Source organism: Populus alba, chromosome 7, assembly GCF_005239225.2.
Source record: "Populus alba chromosome 7, ASM523922v2, whole genome shotgun sequence".
NCBI classification, from domain to species: Eukaryota; Viridiplantae; Streptophyta; class Magnoliopsida; order Malpighiales; family Salicaceae; genus Populus; species Populus alba.
The window spans coordinates 503,429-521,374 of record NC_133290.1 but is presented as its reverse complement, the minus strand read 5'-3'; the positions used below and the strand labels follow the sequence as shown (position 1 = coordinate 521,374).

General features: G+C 37.4%; 2 protein-coding genes across 8 annotated transcripts; one reads left to right on the top strand and one right to left on the bottom strand.

Annotated features, from left to right (window-relative positions):
- Positions 1-807: 807 nt before the first annotated feature.
- LOC118032066 (ATPase family AAA domain-containing protein At1g05910) lies at positions 808-8,156 on the top strand. The gene is made up of 11 exons (XM_035036654.2): positions 808-971; positions 1,593-1,873; positions 2,077-2,178; positions 2,330-4,183; positions 4,271-4,459; positions 4,701-4,840; positions 5,352-5,597; positions 6,480-6,666; positions 6,795-6,860; positions 6,973-7,219; positions 7,639-8,156. The coding sequence occupies exons 2-11, from the start codon at positions 1,655-1,657 to the stop codon at positions 8,034-8,036; spliced, it is 3,648 nt and encodes a 1,215-aa protein (XP_034892545.1). The 5' UTR covers positions 808-971; positions 1,593-1,654; the 3' UTR covers positions 8,037-8,156.
- A 179-nt stretch (positions 8,157-8,335) lies between these two features.
- On the bottom strand, positions 8,336-16,924 carry LOC118032067 (uncharacterized). 7 transcript variants are annotated; one of them, XM_073410523.1, is made up of 13 exons: positions 16,669-16,801; positions 15,762-15,930; positions 14,928-15,669; positions 13,847-14,360; positions 13,355-13,505; positions 12,466-12,576; positions 11,611-11,643; positions 11,026-11,509; positions 10,640-10,882; positions 10,188-10,257; positions 9,361-9,530; positions 8,788-8,854; positions 8,336-8,700 (listed from the first exon to the last, which is right to left on the bottom strand). In XM_073410523.1, the coding sequence occupies exons 4-13, from the start codon at positions 14,244-14,246 to the stop codon at positions 8,552-8,554; spliced, it is 1,878 nt and encodes a 625-aa protein (XP_073266624.1). In that variant the 5' UTR covers positions 14,247-14,360; positions 14,928-15,669; positions 15,762-15,930; positions 16,669-16,801; the 3' UTR covers positions 8,336-8,551. The 7 variants fall into 7 exon arrangements, with proteins under 7 accessions (XP_073266624.1, XP_073266623.1, XP_073266622.1 ...); XM_073410522.1 differs by lacking the exon at positions 14,928-15,669 and having other exon boundaries at positions 16,784-16,924; XM_073410521.1 differs by lacking the exon at positions 14,928-15,669 and having other exon boundaries at positions 15,762-15,939; positions 16,784-16,911.
- Positions 16,925-17,946: the final 1,022 nt, after the last annotated feature.

The following is a 17,946-nucleotide window of genomic DNA, read 5'->3' as shown; positions in this document are numbered from 1 at the left end:
TTCTCTTGTGCAAACTGACATGGAAGAAGCTGATTCATTGGGTATCTTCTAGCATCCATTTATATTTGAGAAAAAAAATAAATAAAATCTTGCACTATTTATATTTATTTTTGAGAGCCATTGCATATCTTATATGGTTGATCCATGGGAAAAAATAAAATAAAATAAAATAAAAAATAATTCTCTTTTGCTTTTCAGCTAGTTTAGTTTTAATAATAGAAATGGTTGGTTTTTATTATTATTATTATTATTACAAACCGAACTCATTTTAAATCAATCTTGTTAAATCAATTTTATCTATGCTTAAAAAATATTTATTTTAAAAAATGATCTAATTTATTCTATTAAATTTATATCTATTCACTCAAAATTATCACGGATCGGAAATTAACTTGGATTAACCAACTTTTTAATTGTTGGTAATTTAAAAATATAGTTGTGGTTGTTTTTTAAAGTGTTTTTTATTTTAAAAATATATTAAAATAATATATTTTTTAATTTTTTAAAAATTATTTTTGATATCAACACATTAAAATGATTTCAAAACACTAAAAAAATATTACCTTGAAAACAAAGAAAAAAAATAAAATTTTTTTTTTTTTAAAAAATACACAGTAAATAGTGATCCGTTGGATCCGAACTGGTTTTGTAACCACGTGGCAGCCATCTACTGGACCCATTCCGTTAACAACAAGATCCTTCAAACAAAACCTTAAAAAACGTGGCACTCGATGACCGGACCTAAAAACAAGCAGGGCCCACACACACACGTATACATAGAAATTAGAGCTCGTGTTCGTGTATTACAAACTCGCTCTCTCCGTTTTTAAACTCACTCACTGAGTCATCATAACACAAATCTCGCGCTCCCACCCTCTCTCTCTCAAAACTCACAAAAACACCATGTCCCTGAGGTTTTAGCTTTCTCTCTCCATCGTTCTTTCTCTCTCTAGACAGATCTCTCTGATCAGGTAAGTCTCAACCGTCCGTTTATTTTCGCTCTCCTTTTCCTTTCATGCATTTGTTTTTTGTGGAATTTTTAGTTACTGAAATAAATAAAAATTCGTACATTCTTTTTTTTTATTCGTGTGCAAATTACTGAAAATGATCGGATTAGTGTTAATTGGTGTTTATTATAACTTTTTTTGATGATTCTTGACCGTTAGAGTGATTTAGGGCATTTTAAATGAAGATAAACTAGCGAAGACTTTCAGTTTTTAGCTTCTATGGTATATTTTGAGAGTAATATATCAATTTCAGGGCGTTTATGAAAGAGATGTTGCGGTTGCTAGGTTTTTAGTAATTTATGTTTAGGAGAGCTGCTTAGAGTGTTTTAGTTACTGATTTTTCACGCATAGAGTGTATTTTCCGCTGGGTGGTAGCGTGAGGACGAAAGTGAGAGAATGAGAAGAGTGTGTGGGAATGTATGCATACATAGGTTGTTGGATTGATTATCAGAATTTGGAGCTAAAAATAATAGTGTTCTATGTGTGAGAGTGTAATATTTGGGATTTTATTTTGTATATGCTTATTTATTGTAGGGATTGGAGGCTGAAACTTGAGTTTTTTGTTGTTGTTTGTATTTTTTTTAGGTTCGTATTTTTAATTCATGGGAGAGTGTAGTCAACAGAGTTAGATTCTTGTTTCTTTGCATATGTATTCAAAACGTTCTGGTCAAGGAGATGGCCCAGGTCCAAGGCCTGTACGGACTAGCGATAGGCTTAGGAGAAGGCCGAAAGTGTTTAGTCGGACGTACTTGTATTATACTCCAGGCATTATTCGGCCCAGGAAAGGCAAAACCAAGACGAGGACTGCAGCTTCTCGGATTGCCAAGATGTTGGGTAACCGGGCAGTGCGGGCTGCAAATGCTAATGTAAGTGCTCATATTTCCTGTAACTTCATTTCTCTTTTTCTGTCTTTGAGACTTTTTCATGGACATTGAACATGCAAGTATGGCGAGTTTATAGAATGTTTCTCCTTTCTGTTAATGCTAATTAGATTAGTCCATGATTTCCTATGCTTATTCCTATCAAGGACTCTAAAATCTGACTTATGCTGTTTGTGATTTTGTCACAGTCAGTTCCAACCAATCTTCGACGCTCGACAAGAAAGAGGAGGCTTTCTGCTCATCTTGAAGATTACACAGATAGTTCTGGATCAGAGGATGAAGACTTGATGGTTAGAATCTATACTCTTGCAAGCCCTAAGTTTGTGAATTCATGTTACAACAATTTTTTCTCAACTTGTATGGGTTTAAGCTTGGGATGGTAAAAATGATTTGTTCTCCACTTTTCACTTCATGTAAAACTTTGGGTAACATTATTTTCAGAGACCTGCATTTCGACCATTGAGGAACCGGATTCATAATAGTGCGAGTCAAGATGAGTTATCATCTTCCAAGCGTAAAAAAAATGCTGAGACAAAATCAACGCCTCGACGCGAAGGGCTGCGACCCCGTCGTTCTAGAACAATCATAAAAAAGCCACTGGCTCTAGAGTCTGGGGACGAGCAAGATACTTCTGAGGAGAAGGCTGTCCAAGACGAGACTGAAAATGGGAACGATAATGATGCAGATGATGGTCAGAATGATGACGAGGCTGAGGATGAGGGAGATGGGGAGGGTGCGGGTGAGGGTGAGGGCGAGGATGAAGGAGAAGATGACGACGACGACGACGACGATGACGATGAAGGTGAAGAGGAGGAAGAAGAGCAGGATGGAAGGAGGAGATATGATCTCCGAAACCGTGCAGAAGTCCGTAGGCTCTCTATGGAGGAAGGTAAGCAAAGACCACGATCTCCTCGAAGGGTATTGCATCAAGGAATGGGGACAAAGGTCAATAGGGATGTAAGGAAAGGGGGATCAAGGGTTCACAAGCGTCATCGTCTATCAAGAGCAGAGGATTCTGATGATTCCCTTCTTGTGGATGAGTTGGACCAAGGTCCTGCTATTCCTTGGGCTCGAGGTGGGAGCAGATCCGGGCCACCTTGGCTCCTTGGAGGACTAGAGATGCATGGGACAACAACTTGGGGATTGAATGTTGCTGCATCTGGTTGGGGCCATCAAGGTGATGCTTTAGCGAGCTTGACATCTGGTGTGCAAACTGCTGGCCCTAGCTCAAAAGGAGGGGCAGATATTCAACCCTTACAGGTTGACGAGACTGTAAGTTTTGATGACATAGGCGGGCTTTCAGGGTATATTGATGCTCTGAAGGAGATGGTTTTCTTTCCCTTGTTATATCCAGATTTCTTTGCCAGCTATCATATTACCCCGCCAAGAGGAGTTTTGTTATGTGGTCCTCCTGGTACTGGGAAAACATTAATTGCCAGGGCATTAGCATGTGCTGCTTCAAAAGCTGGCCAGAAGGTTAGTTTTTACATGCGCAAGGGTGCTGATGTGCTCAGCAAATGGGTTGGAGAGGCTGAAAGGCAATTGAAACTTCTTTTTGAGGAGGCACAAAGGAACCAGCCTTCCATTATCTTCTTTGATGAAATAGATGGACTTGCTCCTGTTAGATCTAGCAAACAAGAGCAGATTCACAATTCTATTGTGTCTACTTTGCTTGCCTTGATGGATGGCCTGGATTCTCGCGGACAAGTTGTTTTGATTGGAGCAACCAACAGAGTTGATGCCATCGATGGAGCCTTGCGTCGCCCTGGTCGGTTTGATCGAGAATTTAACTTCCCTTTGCCTGGTTGTGAGGCCCGTGCTGAAATATTAGACATTCACACCCGCAAGTGGAAGCATCCTCCTTCAAAGGAGCTGAAGTCAGAACTTGCAGCTAATTGTGTTGGCTATTGTGGTGCAGATTTAAAGGCACTATGCACTGAAGCTGCCATCCGTGCTTTCCGTGAAAAATACCCTCAAGTTTACACAAGTGATGATAAGTTTGTGATAGATGTTGATTCTGTAAAGGTTGAGAAGTATCATTTTGTCGAAGCCATGTCCACAATTACCCCTGCAGCTCATAGAGGTGCTGTTGTGCACTCCAGGCCATTGTCTTTAGTAGTTGCACCGTGTCTGCAAAGTCATCTCCAGAAAGCCATGAATTGCCTATCCGATATATTTTCACCCCTTGCAGTGTCAACAGAGTTTATTAAGCTTTCTATGCTTTCCTATGGATCTGCAATTCCTCTTGTGTATAGGCCACGACTTTTGCTTTGTGGTTGTGAAGGTTCTGGTCTGGTAATTATCTTTTAACCTCTTGATCTTTGGAATATTGATCATTATGGAAACGCCAAACTAAGAGTACTTACTGATTTAGTTTAACAGGATCATCTTGGGCCTGCCGTGTTACATGAACTGGAGAAATTTCCTGTTCATTCTCTAGGACTTCCGTCTCTGCTTTCGGATCCCAGTGCAAAGACCCCAGAGGAAGCTTTGGTGCACATATTTGGTGAAGCACGGAGAGCCACACCATCCATCCTTTACATATCTCACTTTGATCTTTGGTGGGATAATGTAAGCACATGCCTCACTCTGCAAACCATAGGAAAATGCAATAAGCATTTTTTGTGGTAGTATTTGCACTTAATTTTTTCTACAAACCCTAGGAATTCATATTCTTGTATCTAATCTGAAACAATTGACCATGCTTGCATAAAATTTTATGATTTTTTAGTGATATTTTTTTGTTAAGTGCCTTAAAGTCAATTCACCTCGCGCCATCCTTTATCTGAGCTTTACACGCTTGATGTTGCAGGCACATGAACAGCTCAGGGCTGTTCTTATGACTTTATTAGAAGAATTGCCATCTGACTTACCGATTCTATTACTTGGAAGCTCTTCATCTCTGCCCGCCGAGATTGATGGCGCATCATCGGTATTTCCTGATCATTCAGTGTACGTTCTACTTATTTGAAAGCAACTGTTGCAATTCCAGTACTGCTGTAATAATCATGATGATTAATTTTAATTGCTGGTAATGTTACTTTAAATTTATAGTCCTTCTATATTACTTTAAACATCATTTTTAATATCAACTTTTAATGTCTATTTTTGTCAGGCTAACATAAGATTCTGCTGATTTTTTTTTCTTCAATCAAGTTTGCCATCGTAAAAGGACTATTTATCCTTGTTATACTTATTTTAGTACATACTGAATTATTGTAAACCATCATAGCTGATAAGAAGGTCATCTTTAGGCATCAAAAGGCTTTCAGTGCAAGCTTGTATACCCTTGAAATTGTTTTGTTCCGCCTTTAAATAGATGCATGACATGTACTTGGTACCTGCAAGGATGTCGTTTCCTTGTTGCTGTTATATCTGGGTAACCTTACTTAATGCGCCATTTTTATATAATGATGACCACAGTATTTTCTTGCTCAAGCCAGTATTTTATTTATGTTGTCAGCTATCAAGTGGGCAAACCATCAACCGGAGACAGATCTTTGTTCTTTGACCGTTTAATTGAAGCTGCCTTATCAGTTGTCCTGGAGGACGTGGCCAAGAAATCCCAAGGATCTTCCCCTCTTCCTGAACTTCCTAAGGCACAAAAGGTGGCAAGTGGCCCAAAGGCATCAGAGTTGAAAGCCAAGATAGAAGCTGAGCAGCATGCTCTACGCCGAATACGTATGTGCCTCAGAGATATTTGCAACAGGTAAGCTGGCCATAGTTCTAGTCTTGTCCTTAGAAGATTGGTATTTCTTACATCACAGTTGTGGTCTTGCACAATAATAACGTGATTTACTGCCTTAATGCAATAAAAAATCTGAGGTTAGGATTACAGTTGTAGTTTATTTCATGTTGAAATGGTATCAAGTTTAATAACTTAAACAAAATGCAGATATCATAGAGCATATTATATCAAAGCAATGCAACATGGAACTTACACCTTCCTTCAACAAGAAATTTTAGATTTGAGTTGCAGTTTCACTATGCATGAATATTGAAATGGTCTCAATGTAATTCAGCATGTTGGTTCTAAAGAAAATGCAGATATCATGGAGCAAGATTCAATTCGTCTAGTTAATTTAAGCCAAATGTAGATTTCCAAAAAAAATGGGTCATTCCCATAGGCCATAGCCATAATCCTTTTAGCCAATGATCAAGATTTTTTTCTCAATCTCTAATCTTTTGAAAAAATTACCTGTAAATTTTACTGGAGAATCCAAAGTCAAAATAAATGACGAGGATAGGAGAATCAAGTATGTGGTGACAAACCAAAAGGAGTTGGAAGTAGCTAAATGAGAGATTTAGCGAACAATTAAGATCCTGAGGTGAGTGAGAGCAATGAAAAGTGGTATGGTATGAGTGAGGAATGAGGTCAAGAAAGGGCAGGTAGACTGTATCTGTGTGAACATGCGTGCGTGTGTGTGTGTGTTGGGGGGGGGGGTGCTAGATTGCTTTAATCCCTAATGATGAACCCACTCAACTGGTTACAGCGCACCCTACTTGTTAAATACTAACCAGTTATCTTTGTCCAGTATTTGTACTTCCCTGCATCGTTCACGCTCTTAACCTTCTGGCTACTTTGCTGCAGGGTACTGTATGACAAACGATTTAGTGCCTTCCATTATCCTGTCACCGATGAGGATGCTCCAAACTACCGCTCTATAATACAGAACCCTATGGACATGGCTACTATGCTGCAGCGTGTTGACTCTGGTCAATATATCACCTGCTCAGCATTCCTGCAAGACATTGATCTCATCGTGACCAATGCAAAGGTGTGTTTGGTTTCTAGCTGCATTTAGAAATAAACACGTCTATTCCTTTGTCCAGTGCATTTTTTCATACTTAGCTTCGGTGTATGATTTTGTAACCAAAAAAACTTTGGTTTATGTTTTTTATGTAGGTTTACAATGGAGATGATTATAATGGTGCTAGGATTGTCAGTAGAAGTCATGAGCTTCGGGATGCAGTAAGTTCACATACTAATTGATTTTCAATTTCTTCTTCTCTCCTTTGTCTCTCCTTTGTTACTGTTCACCTAAAGCATCATGGATGAAGCTTTTCTCATAATATTTTTACAGGTGCATGGAATGTTGTCACAGATGGACCCTGCGCTCGTCACATACTGTGACAAGATTGCTGCCCAAGGGGGTCCAGTGCAAGTACCAGATGATTTAGGGGGATCTATTTTTCCATCAACCCCAGTTGTGCAGCTGGGAACAACTAGAACAAGTGCCCGGTTACGTAATGTCCAGCCTGATGTTAATCTGGATCAAAGCTACGAGGCCTTGAAAAGGCAAAAGAAAAATGCTGATGCTACTCATGCTGGTATGTACTTCGGTAATTTTATTTTTTCGTTCTGCTGGTGCCCTTTGTTTTTCCCAATGATGTGAATGATATCTTGAAATAGTGTTAAATTGCAAGGCACTTATTTTACATCTTGAACTACTGGTGCAGTATACTGATATTATAGATCAAATTCATGTTTACCAACTCAGCCATTGACTTCCTGTATACCTCCACGAGAGGAGCTATTTCAGTTATGTTAATGGATGTGCTCGAAGCCAGAAAGCCAAATTTTGCTATTGCCCATATTCCAAATCAACATCCTCTTCAGCTGATGCCCTTTTTTGAAGTTTTCAACTCTTAATTTTCCTGGATTTGTTAAATCTAAATTTTAATCTTTCTTTCGATATCCCTCCCTCCAGATATGGCTTTCTGACCATGTATACTTTCTTGCAAACCAGCTTCAACAGCAGAAGATAAATCACGACATCAGGATTCTGTACAGGCAAAGCTACCAGAGGAACATGATGCAGACGACATGAATCCAGACAGACCTGAGTCCTCTTCGGCTGATGACATTCAACATGAAACTTCAGGAGGAGAGGCTTCTGGTCATATCGAAGGGAGTGGGTCCCAAGATGCTACAATGTCCGATGCCGAAGCATCAAGCCATGGAGAGTACATCAAGAGGCTTCTCATCGAGCGCACTGAAAACTATGACATCCCGCAGCTTGAAAGGCTCTACACTCGTATAATGAAAGGCATCTTCGAAACCAGGGACAAAGGCATCGAAGATGGCCCCAGATACTCAATTTTGAGGTTTTTGGTGAAATTTGCAGAGGACGCTGCAAATTTCTGAACTCCATACCCTTTTCCCTTCAACAGAGGATTAAAAAAAAAAGGAACCAAAAAGAAAAAAAAATCTTGCAGGTAGCTGTTGTAAAGTCGGGATTTTCTTTTAAAAAATTATTGAGTGAAAGCAATCTCTCCTCTGCCCCCCTCCCACTCTCTTTACTTTTTAACCGACGACGGGCATATTTTTCCATTAGTTGTAAAAGAGCATTTGCAGAGACTTGAGCTGGAATTGTGATGGCCGGTCGCACCCCCAGCTGCGGGACTTGAAACAAATTTGAATGCAACTTATCATGTGGATCAAGAGAACCCTCAAAATATGATGCTTTAGTTTCATTAACTACGGTTAAGCCAGTTCAGTTCTGGGAGTTCTCTAAGTGGCCCCAGAAGTTCAGGCTATGAGGAGCACAAAATTAGCAAAAGCTATCGGCCATCTAATTGCCCAGGGACACAAGTAGCACAGGAGAGCTTTCTTAAAGACTAAATGCATTTGCTTGCCTACTAGATGGTAAAATTATTGAGCTACCAGGAGATGTTTGGCATGTCCTGCAGTTTGGCCAACATCTGTTTTGCAGCTGATTTCCTCGCCTCACGCGGGGAAGGACTCAGGTCACCTTTGCTCGAACACTCAAAACCTTTTCCTTTCACGGTCACGTCAGCTTGGAATCCACCTTAAAATGGAAAACAAGCCTGTATCAGCACATTGATGAAGAATTGGAAAATATATTGCCCTCCATTTGCATTGAATTTGATCTTACCATCTAGTAACGACACATGATAGGTTGGTAAAATCCATTTGTTCTCGTAACATACATCATCCAAGTCCTGCCAAATGAATAATAAGGTAATTACTATGTAAAAACGAGGGAAGAAAACAAAACCCTAGCCATCACTACAGTATGAGCGCCTTTTTATGTGAAATCTACTTTAACATGCTATTACACCATCACTCTGGTGATGCATGTTAGCGTTTTTATCACTTGCAGCATACTTCGGGCACCAAATTCCCAGGAGACTGTCGTAAACTAGAGATGCTCAGTATGATAATGTAAAGATGATGCATGGCCACCACATCGGAATTGCAAGGCACAGGAATAAAATACTGGTCACAATTGTGCTCCAATAACTGGGCATTAACTTGTGTCCTAGCTACATTAGTTTTCATTACTGCAAGGCTTTTTTACGTTTTTAAGATAAATTGAGGTTCATCCTACAAAATCATGCCATAAGTAGACCCACTAAGCTTTTTGGATATTCTGGTACGGTTTATGCTAGCATGGATTTTCATATTGAGTAACGAGACAAATTAAAGTTCTCTAGTACAAACTTGCCTGGCATGAGTTTTTCATATTGGGCATAGTGTCTGGCAATCCCTTCCTCTTGACAGATGGAGACGAGCATTGGTCCTCGTAAGTCCTTTCCCGAGAAACACTTCTCAGGGATACGAGATTACAACCTTCTATAAGGGATTCTATCTTCAGGGACAAATTATCTTCACCACCTATAATAGACCAGAATTTAAGAAGTAAAAAATAAATTATAATAAGAATAATAACAACAAATTTAGACAAGCTCTTTGACCCTGATTGAAACTGGACAGTTGGAATTCTCATTAAATGAAAGTACACTTCTATACTATTAGAAACAAGGGGGGGAATTCCTATTGTGAGCGTGATCCATCAGCAATCACATAAAACATGTTGGAAACAGAAGCCAAGAAGTAAACACGTAGACAAGGCATCTAGAAATGCTTATCATCACAAAAGCACAAATTAGTTTGATGATAATGTAAAGACCGGACAGTGAATTCATGCAAACCGTGCAATTAGAGCAAGGTTGACGATAATGTAGGAAATGAAACATCCATGCAATTAAGTATTTTCAAGTATGTTTCTTTTTCTTTAAGTTCACTTTCATTCTACTTTCCTTAAACTCAATTACGCTTGCTAACAACCTTTTCTAGATATGAGTATGACTCCTCATTTAAAGCAAACAATTCTACAAGACCAGAATTGGAAACGATCATATGATAGAGTTTGTAGTTAGATTCTTACTCACATCTCATCTTAAATACATGAATTTAAAATTGAAGGAAAATTATGACACAAGTTTAAGAAAAGAAACCCGGATCAACTAAAAGACATGAAGAAAAAAATACCCTTCAAAATAGTCTCAATGTCTTTATCACACTGAGCAATCTGATCTTCAATGTCTCGTTGCTGAAGAGACTGCAGACACAAATGAAGATCTGTCATGGAAGTTTCCAACGAGGTAAAGTTGGAAGATGTTTCAAAATTAGGAACTGACCTTTCAAGCTAGCATGCATGACATGTGGAGGCAAGAATAATAATACATTGACTACATTATTTATATACATAGAAGGGTATGTGTTGACTAGTCCTGGTCTAGAATGGGCAGATGCCATGGATCATGATCACATTGCCAATAAGTAGGTTCCAGATAACTGCCTCAGCAAACACATCAGACAGTGACCTTAAAGACAGTCAAATAAAGTTACTAACCACTGATTTGATGATTGTGAATGTGATTATTCTTCTGGCATGATTGATGTAGGAAAGGATATAGAATCTTAAAGGAAAAAAGTTGTACCAATCTATCCCTTTTGCCTAAAACAACTGTCAATGCAGCATCTGAAAGTTCCTTTGAAGCTAAGATGGTGTGTAATTTGTCAAGATTTTTGGAGTTGGATTGACAAGTAACCACATCATTATCAGTTACAGGCATCCTATCTTGATCAGAAACAATATTGTTGCAGTTTTTGTTTCCATCGGCAACAACCGCACCCATGCATCCAGTAATTTTCTGACTTGTTGTCCGGTCAACCATGTCAACCTGCATACCCAGAGGCAGATTTGGATTATATACAAATAAATAAACAATAGAAGACAAGCTTTATAAGATTAACATTAAAAATATTCATCTCAAGATCCAACTAAAAGGCATGTGCATATAGTCGCAAGTATTACAAATCTAACCTTAACCTTATCACCACTTGCAGAGCCCTTTGAACACTTCTCCACAGTTTCCATCTTCGTACTTGCCAGGCCCTCTGAACACTTGTCTGCAGTAATTGTCTTCTTCTGGCAATTTTGAGGTTGGTCTTTGCCAGAAAAAATTCTTCTTTTGTATTTATTTTGGGTATTAGCCACATAAGATTCATCCACATCCATCTTCTGAGGCCTATCACAATCACCAGACAAATCAACCACGCAACATCTATCATTGACATTCTGCTTTGATGAATTCATCTCACTGCCAAGACATCCATTATTGTCATTGTGCTTCAAAGATTGGGCAATGGTCTCGCTGCCAAGAAGCTCTGCGGCACTATCATTTACATGATTATGAAATCTTTCTGAGACTTCTGCTTCACAAGGTCTTTCAGTCCTATCAGAGCTGCTTACATTTATGGTTTCCAATCCCACTCTTGGAACTTGCACCCCATCAGAAAGCCCTTCTCTGTTTAGAAGACAAATTCATCTCCAAATGATAAGTGAAGATAGTTGTAAAAATCAAAATGATAAGAGGCAAAGCCTATAAAGTTATTCCCCCCAACTGACATTATTTGAGCAGCCACCAATTTCTGCAGCAATCTACATGACAATGTTCAGAGATTTTAAGATAAAAATGAAAGCAACAAAAACACATGGGTTATAGCTGAAGGACTTCTTTATGATTTTGAGTTCTAGATGATTTGAGATTATTAACTAATAGTTCACATTCAGCCACGTGCATTCCAAGTTAAGGCACTCTTGTGTCAGGATATTAGCTTTAAAATGGGTATTTCCATGAAAGACATACCAGAGGTGAAACCTCCCTGTCAAAAAGATAAATGGATAAATAACTGAAGGTGAAACCTAATCAGCCAAGAAAACTACCTAGTCATGGGTGCCCGGACTAGGTTTGAAATCAATACTCATATGAGGGGGGAAATGGAAATCCATGGGCACTGAGAAGGAAAGCATGCAATATAGTAAAAGACCACAGCCAGTCATGGTTTCCCAAAAACGATGTCTTGGAAGAGAATTTGAAGATAGTCATACCGGTCAACATTTTTGCATGAAGGTGAATTCAAACACACCTTGTGCTTTAAATGCAAGTCTTTTATCATTGCACCAAATAATGGTCCTCGAAAATATACAAACTAGTGACTAAAGTAAAGTCATATATCCAGGACACTTGCAGTGAGGTAACAGAATAACAAAAGTAAGATTAGATTTAGTTCAGCCAATTAATTTTTTCATCCAAAGACATGGAAACCACACTACCACATAGTAAAAAATTAAAAAAACAAATTGAAATATCCAAAACATATCCTATTAACTAAATCTATGGATGGGATGTCCAGGTGCATGCAAAGTTATTTCCACATAGCAGCACTCACAGAAAATAATGCATTCCAGAATTTTCCACACCTCAAAAGCCAGTCTGACAGAACCTCAGCATAAGGAAGCAAAAGAAAGTATTCAACAACTGAGGTATGCGTCCACCAACTTGAACTCTTTATGGCCAGAGGGCCCTGCAAGCTACACGGCAAATACAAGATGCTGCATTAGAGATTTCAGAGGTTTTTTTTTCTTCTACAATTATCTAGCACATTTCTAATCAAACAATGTCCTATTCTAGCACGCCTGATTTGACATAATCTGAACAGTTGGTGGGTTCAATTTTGCAGTGGAAGCATTATGCATCCAAAGATATCACCATATAATATTCTCACCTTTTTAATCGAAAAGAAAAAAGTGATTATAGTTATCCATCAACACTCTGTGCTAGCCCCATTACATTTGAAGATAAATTAGTACAAACCAATAAAATAATGATCCCACCAGTGAGCCAATGTTAAACTGTTACAATCAACCATCATAACAGAATACATACTACAACACTTTATCATATTAAATGATTATCTTAAGATAGACTATGGCGCTTCATCATGTTAAATGGTTTATCTTAAGATATACTTTGGTTGATGTTTATAATCTCACCAATCAAGAAAAATAACAAAAAAAAGAGGGAAGTGCACTATGATAATGGCCAAAAGGTAATCTAATTCTCAGTGGTTTCAACCAAACACGTTTTTGTGCTAACTGTAATTACATCATGTGAGGGCATTAATGAGTGTTTTAGGAATTCATTATTGCCTATATGATAATCAATTAAACCATTTCAGCTGATCCAAAGAAAATTGAAGGGCCCATTCAACTGGTAGTTAACATGCAGCCTTTACACTAAACAAAAAAAAACAAATGCCGAATGGATTGCTGGGTGGTTATAGGGTAAAATGAAAAGAAGGAGAAAGACCTATTGATAGTATTCTTAATCGGGATTTGAAGAGCAATGCTGTTGTCTGCTTTGGTGAGTTGCATTATATAAAAATAAGCAGCCGTCTTTTCTTTACTAGTAGAATACGTGACATGGCTTTCCAAAACCACAAGGTCGCTTTGATCAATACCTGTTCCCCATACAACACATCCCATTAAAAATTAATATTCATGATAAAAATAAAATATTGTATCTAGAAAAACTACTTATTTTCTCCACATGCATTAATCATATTCAATCAGGTACATTTAGGAATAAGTAACTAGTGCACTCTAGCAGCTGCAGGAAAGGTCAGAGAATAAAGGATTAGGTGCTTAAATTACAAGCTAACAACAGCATATGTTCACTAAACTCATCATGCACAGAGCTTGATTAAAAAATTTAACTTGGCTGAACGGAAATGCACAAATAACAAAAACTACTTAAATAATATCCATGCACAAAATCTTTTAACATACTAACATAATATACCTGTTGCTTCCTTGACAGCTGAAAATGCAAATTGCTGAAAGCGATCTTCATTGCTGCTCGATTTACCTTTCAAGGGTTTTTTAATAATTCGTTTCTTTTTGTTTACATGATCAGAATCCATGGTACCCTCCAAGCTGTTACTAGAGACATCCACATCTTTCTCAATCACTGACCAGACCCCCTCAGTGATGGAGCCAAACTGCAAAAAGCAATTCTCCTTCCTGGAGTCTACTAAAAAAACCGCAACCTTAGAAATTGGCCATCCATCAATGTTTAGATCGTCTTCTGATGCATCTAGGCTCATAGATATGCTACATGCCTCCATAATACTTTCCTCCATCAATGGAAATGGTTGAGACTCAGTGTCATTTGATCTTTGCAAGAGTCTTATATGTGCCATTAAAGCAGGTTTGATAACCACAGCTAGCTTGCAGAAGTTCTCAAAACATAAAAACTCAAGCTGTGGATATTGTTTCCTGTGATAGTAGTTGTACAGTAAAACAACTGCATGAACCTAGAGGAAAAAAACAAATGGGAAGTTAAAAAAGATGTTGGCAAAGGGATGAGAGAGAGCAATGATGTCTGCATATACGTATTTAAACAAGAGTATATGGGTATGATTTCCAGCACAAATGAGCCAATATAAGATGGATAAGTGAATGTATTAGGATACACATAATTCCAGAAGAAGATTCTGGAAACATATTTATACCCCCCCCTCCTTGTTTCCTTCTTATGTCTTTCTTCTTATTTCTTGAACATTCTTTCCTCGTAACTTACAATAATTTTGCGGTTCAAATATCCCTCATAAATTCAACAGTCAAAGTACATGTGGTAACATTTTATATAGACTTTCCCTCCCTCGTTTCCCTTTTATGTTTTTCTTCTTATTTCTTGAACATTCTTTCCTCGTAACTTACAATAATTTAGCAGTTCAAATATCCCTCGTAAATTCAACAGTCAAAGTATGTGTGGAAACATTTTATATAAACTTTCCCTATGATAATATCATTATATAGGCTAAGATATGAAGCATCCTAACATATGAGAGAAAGTGCAAGGAAAAGGAGGATGGCTGTACTTTTCCTTAGTTCAAGATGATTGACACTACCCCAAATGTTGATCGTTATGTTACATGGAATAGCCACAAGAATTTAAGTTTCTGTAGAGTTCGATGCAGGGCTTGTAGGTTTCCTTATACCATTATAGCACATGGAACAGGGTTAGTGTAAGTGAAACCAACCCTCAATGCTCCTCCATTCACCCAGGTTGCTTCAGATAAAGCCTTCATGGTGCTTTAAAAGGCCTGGTGAGCAAGAGACATGTCTACTTTGATAGAATTAACTTCTCATGGAGGATAAATATTTTTGTAAACTTATGTTTGTTTGCCCTTATTTTTCTGCCTTTCAGTACAGTATACAGAATTTTAATAGTTCAAGGAAGGACCATAGAAACAAGTATAGATCTTCAATAACTGTTTTTAGAAAAAGCATAGAAGTATTTTGGCTTAATGAATCAAGAGATGCAGAAGGAACCACAAATCATAGGAAAACAAAACGATGAAGTTGCAATAACTAAGTTTATTTAATAGATGTCAAGATTGTTACAGTCAATATGATACGAAGAAGGGAAATGCAGGCATCATTCATGAATGATGAAACCATGCCTTATGGAGGCACGAGTAGGGCCCACCACAATGTGATTGGGTGCACTTCTTGTGCCTGTTGGATGGGTGAGGTAGCGTCATTCACAGGTGATGGTAGCATTTCTCATGCTAAAAATCTTGCTCTCCAAGAAAAGATGTTTATTTGACAATTCATTTACTACAAAAAGTATGTTCACCTGATAGTCACATGGTTCAGAGACAAGATTTGTGAACTATAAATGAAGAGTCACCAGAAAGAAGAAACGGCACCTGTTTTGCGATTGATTCCTGGGCAATTTGTGATATATCTCCCTTTGCAGAAGATTTTCCTTGTAGTTTTGGATCAACCAGGTATTCTAATAATGCAGCAATAAAATCCTCAGTTGGACATGCATCTGCTACATCCAAGGCTTTTGAAGCCATTGGAGCACAACTCGCCCTTCAAATCCTCACAAAAGGCACAAAGAAAATAATGTAACAAAAACTTCAGCCTCCAAAGATTCATCACAGCAAGGAAAAGGCCTACATATAATAGAGATGGAAGCTACAAAGCTATCCCAACATCAACATCTTTCTTGATCATTTAGCATCAACATGTTGTAAAGATACTAAACACCAGAAACTTCATAACATCATAGTATCAACCCCTTAATTGCATGGCATTAAAAAGCTACCTGCTTTTAAAGACCAAACCATGAACCTTAATTTCATTCTCCTTAAGAGAAATACCAAATAAAACCATAACAATAGCTCAGATTTTCGATCATGTGGTACAAGAACAGAAAAGTAATAAAATCAGAAGCCCAGATGGCGATTTTTAGTGATTTTCTAAATTCAACAACCTCTACCTTGAAAGCAAGCAACTTTCATTACAGAAATTAGCAAAAATCAAAACTTTATCTTTATATACCATAAAGAATGCACCAACAAAGCACATAAATACTAAAAAAAAAAACCCTGAAATTCAAGCACAAGAAAAGAACATTCACTTTGCATTAGCAAATTAAAATTTTCACATAAAAATCCACAAAATACCAAATTCTTAACCCAAATCCTTATAAGATCAAACACTTCTCTTACCAAACCATATGAATTCCCAGAAAAAAAAAAAAAAAAAAAAAAAAAAACACTAAAAAGCAAAAAATTCAGGGAAAAAATCACAAAATTAAAACCTCACCTGAAACCCGGAACAAGTAATGTACTAAAGACAAAATCAGAATATTTTTTTTTTGGGTGATTAAAACAAAACATGCAAGAGATTAATGAGTAAGAAATTAATGGTAGTTAATTACCAAAAATCACTCCTTAAGAGACAAAGGAAGCAAGTACAAACTAGAAGTGCATATGTGGGCTCTCTCTCTCACTGTGCCAGATGGGAAGGCGCCAAGCCCTCAGTTGATACAATCATACAAATCTCATGTGGGCCGTAAAGCCCTAACTCTATTCCCATCTAATGTTATTTTGTATCAGGAAAAAAGGACTCTCTCCAAATATTTTTAACCATGGTTATAAAACACGGTACGTGTCATGGCCCTATTTAAACTCTAAGTCATGGCTTGGATAAATTAATCCAAAACCTTTTCTATAACTAAGAAGAAGTAAGCTTATACGAAAACGTGTAGCTCAATTGATTAAATTTTAAATTTATTTTCTAGAAGTTACCAGTTTGAATTCTATAAATTTCAAGGCCACTGAAAATTTACATGGTCGTTAACTTCAGGCCATAAGATTAATCGAAAGTACGTTCAAGTTGACCTGGACACTTCATATTAATAAAAAAAAAACAAAACACATAAGTCAAGAAAAGAAAAAATAAAAAAGAGGAAAAATAGTTGCCGAAAACATGCCATGGTTCCCAGGTTACAACTTACATGCACTATCTTGAGGGAAAGACAATTCCACCACGATTATAGTGGCATCAAGACTATATTTTGATGTTGGAGACATAGTTTTGAAACCAAGCACCATGGCTTCTCCCATATGTTGGCATACGTAGTGTGTGTGATGACCTTTCTCTTCTCCATTTGTGTAATTTAGTCCTTGAATCTATAATAGCTTTTCAATTTAGGTTCCTATTTTCATTCTACCTGAGCCCAAGTTTTTTTTCTTTAATTTAGTCATTATTTTTTTAATAACTCTTTAATTTAGGCCCATTATGGAGGAGAAGAAGGAAAATAAAAAAGAAAAAGACATTTAGCTAACCAGATTAGTTTATTTTAAACATACTCATGATTAGAGATATACATGTAACAGTTAATTCAAATTTATCACGGTTGATTCAATATATCAATAACTTAATATCACAAATATATATATAACCACGAAATTAAATCGGTTTCAGTATTGATTTGGTAAGTAACATTACTTTAAAAAAGCTACATTTTTTGTAAGTATATGTCTTTCTTTCTTGTAGTAGAGAAACACATGTATTTTTCATTACATAATCAGTTTTTTT